The sequence below is a fragment of the Anser brachyrhynchus genome (assembly GCF_964034855.1).
Source record: "Anser brachyrhynchus genome assembly, chromosome: 8".
In the NCBI taxonomy this organism is placed as follows: Eukaryota; Metazoa; Chordata; class Aves; order Anseriformes; family Anatidae; genus Anser; species Anser brachyrhynchus.
In genome coordinates this window covers 30318700-30339132 of record NC_137702.1, presented here as the reverse complement: position 1 = coordinate 30339132, position 20433 = coordinate 30318700, and the positions used below count along the sequence as shown (strand labels likewise).

General features: G+C 36.9%; 1 protein-coding gene across 7 annotated transcripts in view; it reads right to left on the bottom strand.

Moving 5' to 3' along the window:
* The window catches only part of DPYD (dihydropyrimidine dehydrogenase), a 352451-nt gene that overhangs the window by 312252 nt on the left and 19766 nt on the right, over positions 1-20433 (bottom strand). For all 7 annotated transcript variants that reach the window (XM_080603522.1, XM_080603523.1, XM_080603524.1 and 4 more), the window contains one exon: positions 7128-7238. Coding sequence is in view for 4 of the 7 variants with exons in the window: in XM_080603525.1 (XP_080459651.1) it covers positions 7128-7238 (111 nt within the window). In the remaining 3 variants the exon portion in view is untranslated. The remainder of the gene's footprint in view (positions 1-7127; positions 7239-20433) is intronic.

Below are 20433 nucleotides of genomic sequence, written 5' to 3'. Positions count from 1 at the left end.
TTGGTATGTCTCTTGAAAGATATACTGATTGGTAAAGGAAAGCAAGGGAGAGGGCAGACCCCAACAGAGATTAAATTAAACACACAAAGGAAAACTATTTGTGAGCAAAGCAAAGAAAAAAGCATTCAGACCTTTATGATTATACTATTTCTCCCCCATGGCCTGGATATCAAAATCGTAAAAGCGGGAAACTGACGTATACACGTGTAAAAATATATATATATTTTAAAGTATAAATGAACATCAAAGGCACTGTAGGTATAAGATCAGAAAGCTAATGCACTAAGCAAATCTCAGTTAACAAAGGAAGAAAAAAAATAACAAGGAAAAGGTTCTATAAAGATGAAAAGGAGGAAAAAAAAGAGAAGTACAGGTTAAATACAGGAAAGGAAAGCAAACAAGCAATGCAGAGTAAACTGAATTATTCACAGCCTTCTCTGTTCTCTTTATGAAGATGGCATGGTATAGCCATAATGACTACTAGAAGTATTATTTTTAGCGAAAACATGAGATGTTCACATATCACTGAGTCATCAAGGAAATAAATGAAGCAATCCACAGACCACTATCAATTACACAGACAGACTCTGAAGACTAGAGGTTCCAAGGGGCCAGAAGAGACCAGCATAATGCTTCCCTTTACAAAAGGGGGGAGCAAATAGCAATTATAGCCCCTGGTGGAAAAATGGAATGCATTTATCAAAAATGATAACTTATCCCTAGTCCTCTTTAATTATATGCAAAAGGTTCCTTGTTATCTTGTGGCTCTCACTGAGTGCTGTGCAAGGCTACCTCCAATAAAACAAAACAAAGCTAGATCTTTCTTGACAGATATTTGTATAACCCAATTATAAAGGTATATTAGGGACTTCTCACTCTTCTAGCTGGCACAGAGTAGAATGAAATGATTTCTTTGCCTCACACACTGAACAATTCCACAATGTGCTGTACCATCTGCAAAAGCATTGGATTGACATGTATCCAACTTCTGGCCGAAATTCTGACCCCTTGTTTTCCTGTTCCCAGCATTAAAAAGGAACACAAAGTTTTACTCTGTTATTGTTGCAGATACTTGCTGATAAAACTGGACAGGTGGGAGGTGGAACAAGTGACTGCAAAAAACATGAACACACAGACCTGTGAAGATGGACAGAACTGCTGCAACAGGAATACAGCCAGAAAGGCTAAAAGCAAATACGCTTCCACATGGCAATACCATAGCTCCAGAGACTGGACCAACCACCACTTTCTACTACATGAATATGAAGTTCACACACACTATATTGAAGGTTCTTTCTGAGGAGTCTTATCTATAAACCCAAAGAAAACCAAACCTGAAGACTTTGGAACAGAGGAAGGTCAGAGGTGGTTTTGCACAGCACTCCAGGAAAGCCACAAGGTAATAAGGAACCTTTTGCAGATGACTATAAAAGCACTAGGAGTAAGTTGCCATCAGATAATATATAAAATTTGATACAACTTGAAAATTTGTATAAAGGCGCTAATTTGTAGCAGTCGGTCAAATTAGAAGCTATTGAGATATCCTAATAGAAAAACCTTACAACAAACTAAAACAAAAAATTCAAGGATTATTGTATACATTTCTTAGAGCAAGGTTAAGTGTTATCATATATAAACATGTAAACCACTTTATTCTAGTGAAATGGTTACGAATGCCAGCATATGGTATCGATACAAGAAAATGCAGAGTAATTAGTTAATCTAAAAAATGCATGAGCAGGAATTTGACTGCTAAATGATTAAACTGGTACATTTTAAAATGTGTATTAATATTTAATTATTGACACTATGAGAAAAGAGAAAATCTCTTGATGTTACTTCTCAGCTCTTTCTGATACTCAAAGTAACCCATGTATTATTCATATGAATAGTTTACGCATATACAGTCAATCACTGGTTATATAAAAGAATCATTCTCAAATTCCCTAATCACCTCAATAGATCCTAATGCAATATTTTCCACATTTGGGAATCAGAGCATTTTATTTAAGAAATCAGTCTGGCCACAATGAATACAGTGCAGCCTGAGCAGACATCAGTTCAAAGAATCAGATGTCAAAGTGCTCCCTCTAATGTCCCTTAATCATCACACCAATTAGTGGTTTGAATAGTGATGTGATTAAAAAGACTGCTGCTATCCTATACCTATTCAGACTAGTAGAATTCTACATATGTTCTACCAATTAATGTTTGAATAGAGTAGCGATTAGACAGACATCTGCCATTGTATATCCATTCAGAAAAGAGCTAAACTTGCATATTCATATGCAATGAAGACAAAAATAAATATTTGCAAAGGTAAACTATACGTTTAGATTATAAAGATAATTGAGTTGATTTCCTTTAATGACCGTTCTCTGTTTTACAATACATGGTATTATTTTTTATTTATAAATATATCATCTTTCATCAATACATGTCTAGAAATGCCCAAATTATTCACTGAGAAAGTATTTATTTATTAAGGTTCCCAATTTCAGGCTTTGGGTGAACCAGGTTTCATATCCATTAGTTTGCAACTTGCAGTATTTCTGCTTCCAGCCATCAGTTATTTGTGAACTGCTAACTTAATTAGTCTGTAACTGTGATACGTGATTGGGCACAAAAATCACATGGCATTTTTCCGTCTGACTAGAAGGGAATGCTTAGGAGTAACAAACTGATTATAGATGAGAAAGAATTATCTCATTTACATTTTTTTTTCTATGCAAGTACGGAAATTCGTACAGCAAGAAGTCCTTATAAGCTTTCTTTTAAATATGAATTCCTTTTTACTGTTTACAGAAGTGACAGCCACAGAAATGTTGTCAAAGTGAAAAGCAGTTTAAAATTTTAGCCAGGTCCTGATTACTGCTGTTTTAAGGGAGTAACCATGTCCACTAAAGTTAAAGAGCAACATTAACTGTTACATCTTACAATGAATTGGAGGTCTCTCTCCATAGTTAGCACAGACCAATTTGATATTTGCATCATGTTGCACGAAAAAGACAAGGTGAAGAATCTGGTTTTCTTTGATGGCTGGAAAGAACTATAGAACAATGAGTTGTGCCCAAAAGTTATGCCCCTGCAAGAAACAGCTGAGCTTAAAAATGATTTTGTTCCAGAAAGAAAGGCTCATGTTGCACAATGTTGATCAGGTTTAGCAAATGTAAGGACAAAGAACAATACTACTACTGCTAGAAAATCAATACTGTTAAAGGCTATGGCAATTAACTACAAACCAATTTAAACCCCATTTCCTTTTCATCTTTCTTGTTGAAATACTTCTAACTCTTCCATCTAGAGCAACTTCTATTGCTTCTAAATGCAGAAACTGAAGAAATTCTGAATACATAGGTGGGTTTATATCAACTTCTCACCTACCCTCCATAGGTACCTCCAAAGTTTCTTTCAAGAAAATAAAGGCTGGAATATAATACCCTACTGCATTATCCATTGACAAGTGAATTTATAAAATTTGCCCAAGTAGATGAAAGCCACAAACCTGCACGTGTACAAATAAAAGCAGAACTTGGCCCAGAACACTTAGAAACCCTGTTCATAAGCAATGACTTTAGTCTGCTGGGTATAATGCAAATGAACACGTGTGCCCAGCTAGTTTACGATTCAAAAGTTAGCAAGATAAAATACCTAGAAAAATGGAATTATAGAGAGACGGCAACAATAAATAGAAGCATACCTTGGACTTTTGAAACAATCCTGAATTACCTAGGAAACACTGAAATCAAAGTCCACACAGCATCTGCACTTCATTTCTTTGCTTGGGTTTAATCTATTAAACTGATGATCTAATGTGACCTAAATTTGACAAAGATCTCCTATTAGTATCGGCAGCACAAAAGTTTTCTATCTTGAATTTCTTCTGACCAACAGAAACGTTTGTTTCCCCAGACACACTAGTAGAATCTATTTACACCACCTTCCAGCATGACTCAGAAGAAACCAAAATGCTTAATGTGTTAATGCTTAGGTTTAGCAGCACTCTCACCAGGGGTGACTCAGCAATAATGACTTCACATACTCTGATCTAAATCTGAGTTAAAATTTCTGGAGAAAAGCTGACTGATAACGCATCTACAGCAATAAATCATTTTTACAGCAAAATTTGGTTGCTAAACACAGTAAATAAACAATATCGCTCATTGAAAGTACAACTAGACTGTCCTTTAAAAGTGCTGAAGAAAGATACTGACACTCAGTTTCCACTTCAGAATTCATTTAATGGGCAAATGTGTCTCAGAGCAGAGTAGGAGTTAAAATTTCACTTGTGTAATTATTCTGAAGAAATATTTAAGTCTGCCATCTGGAAGTATATTAGACATTACAAAGTCACTGTGTGTATGCCTCAGCAGATGTAGCTTTTGTTCAGAGTTTTGGAAGGCTGTTAATTTAATTAGTTCTGTATTTTCATACTCCCACCTTCCCTCCAACAGTAATTCTGCAAAGACAGCATTAGTCCAGTTTCAAAAGAATCCAAAACTAAAACCCAATTCCGATTTGAAGGAAATGCAAACAAGTGTACTTCCTCCTATGGACTTCCAATAGAGTTTGACCTGTTCATTAACAAGCCTATCAGTTACTGCCAGTGGCGTTTTAGACCATAAGACAAAAAATATGCTCTATGTATTCTTTCCTACATCAGTTTTCTTATTTTAAGAATGCTAGGAAAGGCTTCTATCACTTTGTTTTCACCTATTCATCAACAATGATTTGGAGAATATAAAAAGTTTCTCACTTTTTCCTAATGACCTTTATATAATAGGATACCAGACAAATGATTAGGTTTGATTTTAGAGTTTTGTGGGGCTTCTCTGTCAGAATGATAAGCTGCATAGTAAATCTTGCACAGCAAAAATCAACTACATATTTCTAAGTAGAGAGAAGTTTGAGATTTATAAAAAGTAGGACCCTTACTGACCTAGAAATAAGGACTACTCTCTTACTATTTCTCCTGGCATTTTATGTTTCTTAGCACTTGCAAACTAAATGTGACATTTCTACCAGGCAATTCACATAATGTGATGAAGGTGTGTGATATACATACACAGATATAACATTTTGGTCATCTCTGAACTTTAACTCTGTAAGATACAACATACAAACAGATGTCTGGCAGTGCAGGGTCCCAATGACACCACAGATCTCCATGCAATAATGCAGAATTCTAGGACCAGGTTGATTATTAGATTGCAAACCTATGCAAAAATATCATCCTGTGATATTTGAGGACATTTAGAAGATCTTTCAGTGGAAAATTCAGCTGAGGCACACAAACTAGCTATGAACTTGAAATCAGTTCTGTTTGCACAGCCCAACAATGTCAGGTCTTGGGACCCCAAGAACATTTGAGACACCATGAGGTACACGCAACTAGCAGCAGGAACGTGGGAAGAGAGACAGCTTCTGGAAAGCTATGCATTTTCACAATTAACTAGATAAACCTTCAAATACCAAAATGTTATGATTTGAATACAAAGATAAAATAGAGAAAGCTCAGAGATAATAGTGATCTTAAAGGCTAAAAGCTTTAGAAAACATGTATTAACACACTCATCAGTAAGATACATATGTGTATGCTATAATAGGAGCTTCAGCTAACTACAATAATTTCCAGTGGAACAGCTGAAAAGGTATCTGCCAGCCCTGCTACACGGATATCTAGGCCTCCTATCAAAGTTTCTGAAAACACAAGAGTTTACAGCCCAGTATTGATATCAGGATGCCTGAAAACTTAAGTATGTAAACTGTAGCTGTCCGGGAGCCGCTTACTGAGCAGCTCAACTACCTATGCCATATAGATGTACAGTTGTGGGCAGTAGCTGCATTAGACATCAAAATAAAGTCATCCCTGTTCTGAACAGACTGAAACTATATTAGTTTCCAGTTATTACAACAATATCTAAGCTAATAAATAAGAAAATAGAAGTGTCAGCTATAGTAAGAGAGATTCTTCTAATTGATGTACAAAGGAAACTATCATTAACAGAGTATCACTAGAATACTATGTCTACGCCCTGGGTTGCTCTTCCATGCAAATATTTGTTGGTCATACTGGATTCCTTAATTCTGAGAGAAACCGAGAAACTTCTATTAAAAAAAATAAAAATGAAAATTTAGGTTCAATAGTTGACACTCTAGTTAGTGACAGAAGGTGTTTTGGTAACAGTATTAAAAGACACCATAACTCCGTACCCATGAGGGAAACATTTTACAGATGAAAAAGTAATACTCTACTTAGAAGTCCTCTGAATTTAGAGGATTATCTAACATAATCTGTAGGAGGATGGTAAAAACACTACAGACCTTCTAATCAGATGAGTGATCAAAGAGACAACAAAGTCTGATAGGTTTAGTCAAATATCACACAGACTAGGAATCTAAATATCTAGAAAGAAAAAGGCCATATTTAATGGTAGAAATATTGAAGATCATAGACAGTTTATAAGGAAAAATATATATTCTAAAAACATCTATTTCCTGAAAAATAAACACACACAAGCTAAAATCCATAATCATGTTTTAACCCCAGTTTTATGTATTTATTTGTAATGTCTATACATGTTTATGTATATATAGTGTGTATATATATGTAGCTATATATACACATACATATGTATATAAGATGTGTATTGTTTCCCTATTTCTGCACTGAAATAATAGTACCTTTAGAAGTCTCTGAAAAGATAGCAAAGTGCTACTCTACCCAGCATTACCCTTGGAAAATAAGAAACAAAAGGAGCAAGTGGGCAGCAGCCCTGCAGAGCACGTAAGAGGCAGCAGATGCTGGCTGCCCCAAGACAGTGGCCAGCCCTGAGCCGGATGTGATACTGACTGATACTTCAGACTAATCTGGCTCCATAACAAAAGGGGAACAAGTTGCACCAAGGACCTAGCAAATCACCAAAAAAGGAAAATGTATGGCATGTACTGGTTTTGAGGAAGTAAAACACTGCTTGCAAAGTAACTTTTCGTCTACAGGAACAGAACTGGGAGACAAAGTTGGTCACTGAACATGGGAAACTCAAACCTGAATTTCTCATACAACAGAGAATTTACTCTCAATAATTTCTTGCATATTCCAGATGCAATAATAAATGTCTACTTACTGAACAGCTTTTGTCAGAATTCCTTTTCCAATGCTTCTTGCCTTGTTTCTTCGCTGCAGTTGAATAAAGAGCTGCATGAGTCTGTGTTCGGGGATTTAAAGCCAGAAGATTCTGTAGAAAGAAAACAGAAAATACTAAAATTTAAATTAAAAGTTCCAAAAATAAGTTTGAAGAATCTTAAATCATACAACACTTTTTTACATTGTTACGCAAAACCAAAACAACTACAGTATTTTAGCATAACTTCATAGGAAATTGTTTAGATTTGTATTGTTCACAACATTTAGATTCTGAATATTTAAAGACATTTCTAGAATAGCTATAAAACAGTCTTACATCTAGCAGCCAGTCATCTCTATGATAAGTTTCCATTCCTAGATGTTTGTTATATACGACATATAGAAGCATGCTATTCTATTTCATTATAACACTCCAAGTAAAATTTGTAAAGTAAAGCAAAACAAGTAAAAATATTTTAAAGAACCCATGCTATTGTTAGATGTTTCACCACTTCAGTAAAAGCTCCAACTTCCCCCTCACAAGAACCTCCTTCTACACCTTAGTGACCTGATGAGTTAGCTTCACTACAAGTTAGCTTCCTTTCTCTTACAATGCTTTTATTTGGAAGGACACAAACAAATGTTTGGAATATAGCAGTACTTCTAAGTGACAGTTGGGTCTGAAGACCCATGCACAATGAGGTTCGTAAAGTCTTTCTTTGGAGTAGTGTAACTCAAAAAGTTAAATCAGCCTTTCAGAACCCAAGCTCTTCAAATTAAACAAATGACAGGTTTCTGTAGCAAAATTGACCTCAAGTCAAGGGGCAAGTTTGAACAGTATGCAAGTGACAGATTCAGACTCAGGTCTGCAATAGAGAATCAAAACAAGCACATTGTTGGTTTTAACTCCTGAAAATGGTTTTGCAAGTTTTCCTTTAAAAGACTCAACCTTAGCACTATATTTCTCCACTGCAGTGAATAGGGTGTGCTCATTTTGTTACTGTATGTCAAAGGTGTGTGAGACTGACACCGATGAACATGATCGATTATGGATATTATGTCAGGATGTTTCCTTATTTTAAAAGTCTGTTTGAATAGGTGATACGGATGAAAAAGTAACCCACTGTATGATTTTGTGTTGATGTTTATGGAGACTTTCTTTTTAGAGGGTCATGTTCTAATTAACTAATGCTCACTCTGAACTGATCAGCAATCACAAAGCATAAGAGAAATCTCACCTACTTGAGAACTCTAACTGCAGATAGCATAGTCCGATCTAGTAATTCCCATCTCATCTAAAGCACACAGAAAGAAAACCGAGGGGTACAAGATTCAAAGAGGTAACCGACTACTTTGCAGCCTACGTGCTATTGACTTTCAGAAAGTGTTAGTGTGTGTAAAAAGATGCACCTCTGCAATTTCAGCAGTAAAGGCTCTGCTCCGTTTCTGACTGTTCCCCAGCTGAATACCTCAGGCAAGATGTGGCAACCAACTGCATTCAGCAGTGTTTTATGCTAATTTGTTTAATTCTTAATTAAAACAGAGCAGGGACATTCACATAAGGGATGTCACTTACAGCATCTCAGTTGCTACATTGATTTCTCAAGCTGATCAAACTCAGTTGTCAGAGAGCATCTGACTCACTGTTGAGAGGTTGGTGAGTGCCCAAATCACCCAAACTGGACAGTAGGACCAGAATCACACACACCTCAGTGAGATTTTGCCTATCTTTTGTGATTGCTTAATGCAGTACTCTTGGCCATGAATATTATAATTATTTTAGCAAGCTCTGAAATGAATTGCAAATTTCTAGTAATAAACCGTAACAGATGTACTCCACTGGGTACAGCACCAGTTGGTTAAAAACGTGGAACAAATGGTGGGGCAAGCCAAGGACGGAAGAATCCCCATATGTTTGCTCCTATTGGAATTCTGCAACAGGAGTATAGTTCCAAGTGCAACAGTTGCAGAAATCCAAGAGGACTACATAGTCCAGTATGTCCCAGAACTAAATCTGAAACGAACTGGCACATTATTAATAACATACTAAACATACATACAATATAAAAATTGCTTATATTCCCACTAGCTAAATGATGTTCTACCTCCCTAAATCTTGGATTCTTGACCTAGGTGGCTGTTCTAGCTGGACGTCCCTGATGTTTAAAAATCTCTCAGAAGTTAACTGCTTTAATGACAAAGTTATGTAAATCGCTATGGGGTCTTTTAAGCTTTCGGAAAGGAACACTAGTGAGGATGTTCATTTCAGTTCTCTGGTTGGCTTTCTGCAGCTCATAGCTGGTCAGATATTTAGCAAATTTAACAAATACATTCAGGTAGGTCAGCTAATAGAAAATTACTGAGAAGAGCATCCTAAAGGGACTGTTGCAACCAGCACTTAATACATGCACCTAGCTAAACACAAATTAAACACACTGGACGTGCAAGGAAGGAAATCTGAGACCCCTGATCTTCCAAACACAGTGGCCATCTAAACAGGGGGAGAACTCATTGGTGAGGATAATTATTTGGGCATCTGTGATCTCGGCTGTCCCAATCCCATGCTTATTCTGCTACATAAATTCTTGCTCTTGCCAGATGGGCCAATGTTTGATCTCTCCAGATGTTGAAAGGGCAATACTCAAGCTCCCAAATGGAAGTGGTGGCATATAGTGCATCACTTTTCAGAGTACTGTGAAGTCTGGACTTCACATTAAGATGCTGTTTGAACAGTAATTGAGAATCTATGAATTATATATTTAGTGTTTGCATAAATTGTTATATTTATTACACTAAAAACAAAGTAGGTATAAATCCATTAGCATTAACGGCTGCTAATCTGAACATAATACTGTTGCATTTTTGTAGAAATCTATTTAGGTACTGTATTGATGGAGAAAGAAACAGGGCTGTAAATACCTAGAAATAAACTCAGTTTGTGTTGCATACACACTTTTGGTACAGCTGTACACCGCGCATAGTAGAGTTAAACGAGCAGCCTTGAACAACAGCAATGACTATGGGCACCAGCAAAGTATTGTATGTTTTTTCTTTATTTCCATGGATGAGTTAGAAGACTTCGCTTCAGGAAGAAAGCAAAGTGATCTGACTACAGAATACAAGTCAATATATATTGCAGATGACTCTTTCAAAATCCAACACCTTAAGAAATTCCTTTAATAATAATTGATGTCAATTATTTATTTTATGTCTTTTACTAAACAGAGATTAAAAGCTAAAAAACAAAATAATTGTTTCATTTCCTAATACATTGTTTTATAGAAGAAAAGGAATTTGTTATGGATAATATATTTTAATTTAGGTTGCAAGTATATTGAAGTGCTATAAACTAGTCATATCTAGTGTACATGGAGAATGAGTGACAGGTTTAAATGATAGCTACAGTTTTAAATTTTGAGAACTTAGTGATAAATGGTTATGTTGATCTGCACCAACGTGGCTTCTCAGAATAAACTTGCTGTAAGCTGCAGATGTTTACTGCTCAGCTTCTCCTTGAGAGGCTACGATTAAGTCTACACAAAAAATATTGGGTCTAATCTTTGCTATCATCTATTAATGACAAGGCTGTAGAATTTTTTAAACCAACATGTTATATTACAGTGAGTGATTTATCAAGACTTTAGTATTACTCCAAGATAAGTGATTTCAAGGCAGTCATTCAGACTGCCTATAGGAACACATTCTGTAGCTGGGAGTCCTGTTTCTGACGCAGCATTTTCAGGTAAACCAAGACAGGTTTCATACGCGCTCTGCAGTGATCCTGCATAAATTTCTGGTATAGGGAACCGCATTAATTTCATTTAAAACCATCACATCCATTTTACTCCCATCTCATAAAGCCACCATTTTAGTTGAAATCTTAAGAAGCTATTGCAATTAACTTTGATCTTTAATTAAATGCACATTCAACAAAATACAATATAAAGTTATGGAAGCACTATGTTTATTAGTCACATATCAACACCAACAAGGGGCAGGGCAGGAAACGGGGGTTGTCTTCCCAAGGATATTGTTCTGGTATGGCACTACAATTAAAAAAAGAAAACAGGCAACATTTTCCTACATTTTCACTGAACTTCCTATCTGAAGAATGGGGAAAAAAGGATTAAAAAGAGGAGAAAGCAAGGATTAATGAGAGAATAAGGAGGCCCAGGTTAAGCAGACATTTTCACAGGCAACAAGACATACTGAAAGTTTGAACAACTGAGCTGAGAACATACTGAGCTCTGCCATGAACAAACACTGTATAGCCATAGGCAGAATCTCCTTTTTATACTGTCTTAAGACAACATTCTGGTAACTATCATAATATTGCTTTGTTTTTTTTTTTTCCTTTTGCTTTTGGAGTAGATTGCAGTCTTCCATAGAATGATGCCACCTCTGCTTCTGAGGCACACATCATCTTCTTACACCACCATATTACACTACGGCAAAACGTCCTTCATGTTTCTTTCAAGTTAACACATGAATCACATGAGGCTCTTCCATCTTCTAAAACCCATGTCCCGGGCTTTTAGCCTCTTCAATGGGCCAAATTCAGACAATGGTGTTAAGAAAAGTAAAAGTAATATTTACATTGTTGATGGGACTGTTACTACCCTCAAGGCAGTCTTAAAGAAGCCCTGGGAGCCTAGCATGGTCTGCAAAATATGTGGAGTCACTCCCAGTTTTGAAAGTTTTCCTTTAAAGCACTAAACTTTGACATCTTCAGCATTTTTTTCAAATTACCAACCCTAGCAAGCTGTCCTAGTTACTTGGACCTTAGCTCTCATTTATAACAGGAAGTCTGGTTAAAAATTGAACACTGAAGATTACTCTGCCTCTGCAAGAACTCCTCCTGAAACCAATGAGTTGCACCAATAGTATTTAGTCCTTAGTGATCCTCATCTTTGCTACTGGTAGCTCAAAGGTAGAATAAGGATCAGAAAGACCCTCTGCAGGCTCTGTCACAGGTTGCAGTACTGAAACTGCATATACTTACTGACAAAACAAAGTTGTTCTTTTCATGGATTCTGCCCACTTTCTCTAATTTGTTGGGAAGATTCTCAGTAACAGACCCAAATCCCCTGCTGAGGTTGACCACAGATCAATATACATACAGCCATAAGGAAGTTGCTGAAAATGCAACTGTTCACATACAGATTATGACTATGAGTATAAATGTGGTCCCATGTGTTGTTTGGTTTGTTTTAGCATACAACACATTTACCGAGTTCAGCCCCTGTAATACACAGATATCCTGTTTTACTCCAGTTGCTTCACAGATCATCCTTAGCTAAACTGCTTTATACATATCAATTGAAATTCAGGAGTAGGCTAGGCATGCTAGGGAATGCATGTGGAGAGCAATTTAACCCACCCCATTCCATTAATCTACCCAATTTCCTTAAAAAGAGTTGTAATCTCCCTCACAGCAAGTAACATTAAATGTATTGCAAGGTACATATGTTCACCAAGTGAGCATAATGAGAACATATTTATTTTTTCTAAGAGTAATGAGCATACTAAACAATTAATTTCAGAGCTTTGCAAGTGCTGATTCACTGACAGAAACAAGTACCTGGAGTTTTTCCCCTGTTATTTTCTTGTATATCTGAACGTGAAACTAATTTTATTAAGTGTTAGTCAAAGAACAAAGAACAAATACTTGTAATTTGAGTTTCCATGAGACTGGATGACCCAGAATAATGAGGATTGTTTAAGAATTGTGTCAGTTAACAAGAAGATGACTAAGGGATGAACTCTGTCCATTAATATTTCATTTTGCATTACCTAGTTTACATTTTATTTTTCACATCTGCCAGGCCTTTTGGAAAGCTGCATGGAACACTAACAGTTAGATGCAGCTCTTCAAACATCATGTAAAGTCCTTAACAGTTACAAGTGGAAGATCCACTACCAAATAAGCATGAAGAAGTTCTAGTCCTAAAAATTATTCAAAATATTAAAAGATAATCAAGATTTTAAAAAATAAGTAGTCATGGTGTCATGTTTTCTAGAAGCTAGCTCTGTGTTATCTTTCATTATGGAAAGAATGCGGGAAAATGTTGTGAATGTCTCTATCCTACAATTATGTACCATACAATACCTCAAACTGATACTTGTGTTGAATGTGTATTTCCTTGCTGAAGGCCTGAACAAATGAGGAAAACTTTACAAGCAATTTATGTAACTTGGTTTTATAACATATCTCAGTAAGTCATACAAAAATTTCAAAAATGAGAAAAAAAATGCACTTTCACAGTATTCAGACCTGATTTAATTGTGATGAAGGTCAGAGAAAGCTAGCTGAAATAGCAAATCACCACAAACTACATCAGAACAGCATGGTCAACCTGCAGACAATCACAAGTCTTGAATAAAAAATTATCCTAGACAGCATGGAACTGACCCAGGAAATCCCCCAGGACTTTTTAATTTATTTTATTTTTTTGTTTTTATATTACTGGACATGTTTTCTTTTAAGACAAACAGTTGCATGTATGGGCAAAGGCACATGCTGACTGATCTCATTTATAGTATGATACATCAAAGTGTGGCAAGGTGCAATCCTCTCCTACCCCGGTAAATGAGGATAAACTCCTCAGGTAATCCTCCTCTCTGTCCATGCCCAAGAATCAATGATTTGCATTATGATGCATCAAATAAGAGTCCTCAAGGTCCAGAGTTAGACGACAGGGCTCCACTTCTGTGAATGGACAGGCAGCCTGCAACTAGGAAAGAAGCCAGCAAAGCAGCAGTCTTGCAGCCTCCTGTGAGCCAGAGAGGCTGAGAAATCAACAGACTGGAGGCTGATGCTGAACCCTGGTGAGTGTGGTGGTAGGGGGAGTTCAGCCACACCTGGGAGAAGTTCCAACTTTGAATCACAAAACTTCTTCTCTGAGCTGCACAAGCTCAAACACAAAAAAGAGCAAGAACTGGATGGCCAGAAGCAGATCAGAAGGGTAAGCACATTCTTGCTGTGCACTGATGGGTCACTGGTTTTAACGTAGTACTTACGTGCAACATTTTCATCTTTACACTTCTGAGTGGTTTTAGACTTCCCCATGTAACAGCCTGCTTCTATATAAGAATAAACACATTTCTGGCATCTTGCTTCCCTTACACAGCCTCTAGAATTTAGCGAGAGTAAAACTACTCTTTAGCCTGAAATAACATCAGAGCTTACTGTTATCCTAGAGGTGTAGTCCCAAACCCAGCATTAGATATTTAGAAAGCAGCGTTCCACAACAGTTTTATTGCTAGGTTCGCATGGTCCTCAAGTGTCCCTACATTATATAAATACTGTCTCTTAAATTGAGTAGTTTTCTAAATCACTTTGATAACTTAGAGAAGTCTTGCTTATGAAAATGCCTATATTAACATAAATGTGGTATACCTCATGCACTTTGTTATATAAGCAAAGTTAATTCTTTACTGATTAACAAAGAAGCAAAATTATACAGCCATAGGCACGGTTTACCTAATTTTGTTTACGCAATGTTAACTTTCGGATTAAGACCTTGATTCCTCTACCACAGCACTGCATTTATGCTAGGTATTACTGCACAATCTAAAAGGTTTATTAAAATGGGAAACATAAGTGTTACTTGCTTCCCATAGATAACAAACACTATTCTCTATTAGAAGAGCTCTGGGTGGTAAATTACTCCGCTGGAAACTCAGCATGCGACTTCCCTGACATAACTCATCTCTGCAGAAATGCCTTGACCCTCACAAGGAAAACTAAAGTGAATACTCACCCTCAGTGCTTAAAAGTTAAGTGTCCAGGTAGCACCCCACCATTCAGCAAGTTATTCATATGTTCAACATGAGCAAGTGTACATTAAGAGCTACACAGCTTGAAGTGGGCTCAGCTCCACTGTACCACAAGCTAAATTCTCCCCTCTGAGGTTTCTCCAGGAACACTTCGCCCTGTGATGAGACCACATTTTCAGACTATAACCCAAATAGCCTTCAACGTAGTGTGTTGTTTACCATACCAGACTCAGAGAAGGCATACCTGAGCATGGTTTTCATGGATTTACTCAAAGTTGAATTTGGTATTCTGTATTCACTTTATTGACTGGGGGGGGAGGGGGGAAGAATTTACTTACTGCCTTTAAAAATAGAAGGGTTTAAATTTTGGTGCAGTTATCCTTCTACACCTATATTTAACATTCTAATATATTTTTTTCTCCCAAACTTTTAATCAACCATCTTATTGACTAAGTGCAAAAAAGCAGAGCAGCTCATGTCACAGCCAGCATCAGCTTCTTCACTGCTGTTACTTTAAAAGCAGATACGTGTATGGTCTCCATGATACATGAAATTGAATGCACACAAGTTACAGCTCAAAATTTAAAGCTTCAGAAAATATTTACATTTATGTAAAAGGTATAACAGAAGTTTGTTGTTTCCTCGCCACCATATTTATCTATGCCACTTGCACATCAGATTGTGCAATTGCTCTCTTACCAAACAAGATTTGTAAATGATCACTTATATGGACCTCATTTTAAAGCTATCTCACAGTAAAAAGGATCATCATACACATACATTTACAACCCACTTCTATTTTTCCTGCAAGATGACAAACTGAAAGAGAAGACAAACTTGTTTGCCTTTGTAAATAAACTTAGTGACAAAACGAAAAAAATAAGCCTTTGTATCCCAACAGTTGAATGCCTCAGACAAAACCTCCACTTTCCTGCAATTATAGGTGTTTTTTGGTTAAGCAAACAAACAAACTTGCATTGGAGATATGTCAGTTAATGAGAAGTGAATGCTCTACTGACTTTTGATCATAGGAGAGAAATTAGCATTGAAGTTATTACTGATTTAAGTTTAATCATTGGCAAAAACAGCAGAACTAATTTTGGCTGAGCAAAGCAATGTTCAGAAAATTTTGTTAAAGGTGATTTTCAAAGTCCAATAAATGAACCTGCAATGCAAGGATGCCAGTGACAATATATACCCAAAAGATCTAGTACATTCACTGCTTGAAATGCACATGATGAATTTTTGTATTTATTCCAAGAACATGCCAACTATATCTGTACTGACTTTTTAAATCTGTTATAACACTAAGAAGCAACAAGCAAAGTTACCTATGTGACTAATGAGCACCGTTCTTAAAAAAAAATATCAGTAGCAACTGTTTAATACAATGGTAAAACACAAAACTGACTATGAAACTACTGATTTTCTAGTAACTTTGTGCATACAAAGAGGAAACCTCCAGTCCCATGTTCCTGCCTTCCACTGACCAGGCTGGAAGACAAACCTGAATGAGGCTGAGCTGATTAGCTGTGCAGCTATGATTACAAAAACAAAGCAGAGAGCAGCTCTGACTAGGACACTGCTCCAGCACTAAAGGAGTTTTGACCCTGCTCTCACAGTTGCTTATACGTTCTTCGTTAAGGGTTCATTGACTAAGTGCACACAAAAAATTATTCTGGGAGTTGAAAATGAGCTAGCTTTGGTTTTGTGCTTTTCTTTGGGCTCCTAAACCTTATTTCCTCACCTGGTGCCAAGATTTGGCAGCATGCAAGATACTCTGCCTTATTCAAGAGAGATCAAATACTCTACAGCCTTCAGAAAAACTATTTCTGATCATACCCTCCCAACTGAGGAGTTGGTCCTTCAGCAATCACTAATATTGGTTACTGCTACCATATCAAAATGATAACATTTTACTCAAACTGTAGTTTTTTTGAGGAGTTTTTTTTTTTTTTTTTCCTGTTCTGCATTTTTATCACCAGTGTTCTGGACCAGCTACTGTTGTGGTTATCTTGTTTGATTTTCTTTTCCTCCCATCTCTTTCGTCACTCTCACTTCCAACTGTTTTGGAAAACTATGTATGCTTACTAAAATCTTTAAAATTTTGAATTTTCAATTGGAACCGAAAGAAGGCAATATCAAGCATGGTTTTAAAATAGAAGGGGAATGACTAAGTCTGGGAACCACCTCTAAGCTTCCATCTCAAAATGTTCCTCGTTAACATGCACATGTGTAAGTTTGAGTGAATTTGCACAAGCTTATTTTGTCCCTCAGACTCTGAAGACCAATGATATTAACAGGGAGGGAGGAATGCCTCTAAAACTGATGAACAGATTTGTTAAGGCTGAAATCAGATTGTCCCTTCACTTGCAGATATATTCCAAAATATTACTCTACACACAATGCACAGATCCTCACAGCAATTACTGATAACATTCCTTTAGAGCTAGTACATAGACCTAAAATGACACACCAAGAAAGGCTAGCCGGCTTAAAGCACGTCAGTACTAAATCAAAGGCAAATTTGTTACTCAATCTCATTTCTGCCCTAAGCAGTAAGTGATAGAGTGCTTCTTCAATGCTGATTTAATTTACAATTAGAGTTTTCCTAAACACAATGGCTACACCCTATCTCACAAACCTCATTTCTAACCTTAACATGTGACATAATATGAAAACTGCTGACACAAATAATTGACTGCTTTATAATAAATAAGAATACTAAGAACTTTTAAATGCCTCATAAATCCATATTAAATCTACATTATTGATTTCAGAAAAGTTCATTTCATTTCCACAGCAATATTCCATGATCTGAACACTTAAAAAAAATCACTTTTCTCAGTTTTAACTGTCATTGAAATATCCTTCATTTCAAAGATATCAAGAAATTATCACTATTCATTTTCAATACAAAGCCTCTTACATTTCAGCTGTCATTTTCAAAAAATCATACTGAAAATAGTGTTTCTAAGCAGAGTTCAGTTGCAGCGTAATAAGTAATAATTTCATCAATTAGCAGTATTCAGCATCCACTGAGAGTTCTCTCACTATTATTTTATTCATAGAGTCCTTTGTGGAAGTAGCATACTAAAAAGATCCATTTATCCTTCAAGGTTTTTCATAAATGTGTCATACATCTTAGAAAACAATTGGTTATTATTCTCGTTCAATCTAAATAACTATAATAACTTCCAGGTGTAAAGCCTCTTTTTATACTTCCAATCTTCTTTACTCACATTATGGATCTACATTTTTAATAACCTATTCTAACACTTCTACCCACTTTTACACACGCATTCTGGAGTTTTGCATGGATGCTAGACATGCCTGGAAGGGAGGGTAGCTGGCTTATTGGTAAGAGCAGAATAGAACTGGGTTTCACATAATGCCCTTCAGAATCAAGGCAAAAACAAGCATTTTATAATAAGCTAGATACTAGCATAGGTGCTAACGGTGCAAAGGCTGCAAAGGAAAATGCTGCAGTTGTTAAATTCCCCAATAGCTTGCTTGCAGTCTTGTGAATTAGAGTCTATTTTATTTTTCCTTCCCTCTAGATCCCTCCACCTATTTATCAGACCATTTCTTCTCACCCACAAGGACGTGTCCTGGCTTCTGTCCTTTCACCTCAAGGCTGCAAAATGCTCCCTTCAGAGCACAACATCATCACTCCTTAATCAGCTCACAGAGATGTGACTGAGCAGCATGAAGGCCCCTCTCATAGCTGGAAAAGAGCCCTGTGCAGAGCACACAGCACAACCAAACACCCCTGTCCTTGAAAGAGCAACCCAGGTTTCTGAGGTGCACCTCCTGCACATCAGCCTGCTGCTTCCTCTCCAGGTCGGTCAGGCGTTGGGGTGACCGAGGGAACACCGACCAGGAGAGTTCATTTCAACAGAAGACTCAATTTAAGTAAGGCCTGAGAGCACACCTAACAAAGTCACAAGACGGAACCAAGGAAAAGTGCACAGTAATGTATTAATACATGAGGTACCACAACCTATCTATCCAAAAATGGTGGAGTCCAGTCTCCATAATAAATACAAAGCGAATGACACTGCTCATATGACTAATACTTGAAAGAAGAACATCATTATGAAGGAGAGATTAACTAAAATAAAACTATCAAAGCAGCTTTCAGTTTTTACACCTCATTTCCACATTTTCAAAGTGGTGTGCACAAGTATATCTTTTAAAAACCACATACACTACCAAGATGTGCGTCAATCAGACAGTTTGGCTGCCTGGACAGTTCTCTCTTTAATTATGTATATAATTGTTTTTTTAACCTGAAATGAAAGTGTTGGAATGCACCATGATAGCCTTTAACTGATGACTACCATCCCATCTAAATGGAAATATTTAGATTCAACATCCAGATATTTTTTAATTAGCTTTCAGATGAAGTCACAGTCAAGCATGTCTGCCTTCTACCATTCACAGTGCTGGTGTCAAGTTGAACTGGAAAGGCCAACCATTTCAATGAACTAAAAGAAACGCAATTTTAAGGTCAAGTCACTTGTAACACTTCAGGCAGCAAATGTCACACTGGAAGTAAAATTGAACCTTGACTTGAGCAGAGATGAAAGACTTGGTATTTCAACGACTTCATTGTGTTTATCACCTTAAATTTACAAATAAAACACTGTCATCACATATAGTAATATTTATCATGTTAATAAAGCTTTCTCAAGCTATATGTGTAAATACTGGAAACATTTTTAAAAAACAAAACACTTTCATAAGCAGGCTTAACCTAATTTCAAATCATGAAATTTCTGCAAGACTTAAAAATACTCAAAATTCCACATTGACTTAGTCAGGCATTTCTGGCCATGGTAAGAGACCAGATGTTTCGCAAAACGGTCAAAGTATTATGACAGAGGGCAGAAGTGAAACTGCCCAGCCTGGTCCACAGCATGAAAAAATGCATGGTTTGCTCTGTTTGTTCTGAAACTACACATCACAGGCCTGGAAGTGCTCCTCCCCGCCCCCAGCCCGAGCCGTGCTACCCAAGCACTTCCCACTTCCAGTTTCCAACTCTACAGCTGTGAGACATGGTGAGCGTCCAGCACCCTCGCTACACCAGGGATACGGTGACACCTGAGGGAGTTAAAGCTCCTCCTGCCTTTGACTAACACCTATCACTGTCTAATACGGACCCTTCATTTACCCTAAACCCTTCACAAACACACCTATTGGCTTGATACAGACAAGCTATTCATTCAGATGATGGCATTTCCATGGGAATAAACCCCCACTATGTTGTAAATCAGTCTTGGATGGTTAGTCAGGGATTTCTATGTGTCAGAACTACATCACAAAGACTCTTATATTCCTCCTCCTTGCAAGGAGAACAGGGTTGATCCCTACGGTGTAAATCTGGGCTGAGAACAACCTAACTGCCTAATAGCTTATCATTAGGATAACACCGAGAAAAAAAAATCCTATACATATCATGACCTAAACAGTCACAAAACATACTTGCTTTGGCATTTCAGCCTCAGAGTCTATTCTGTTTTTTG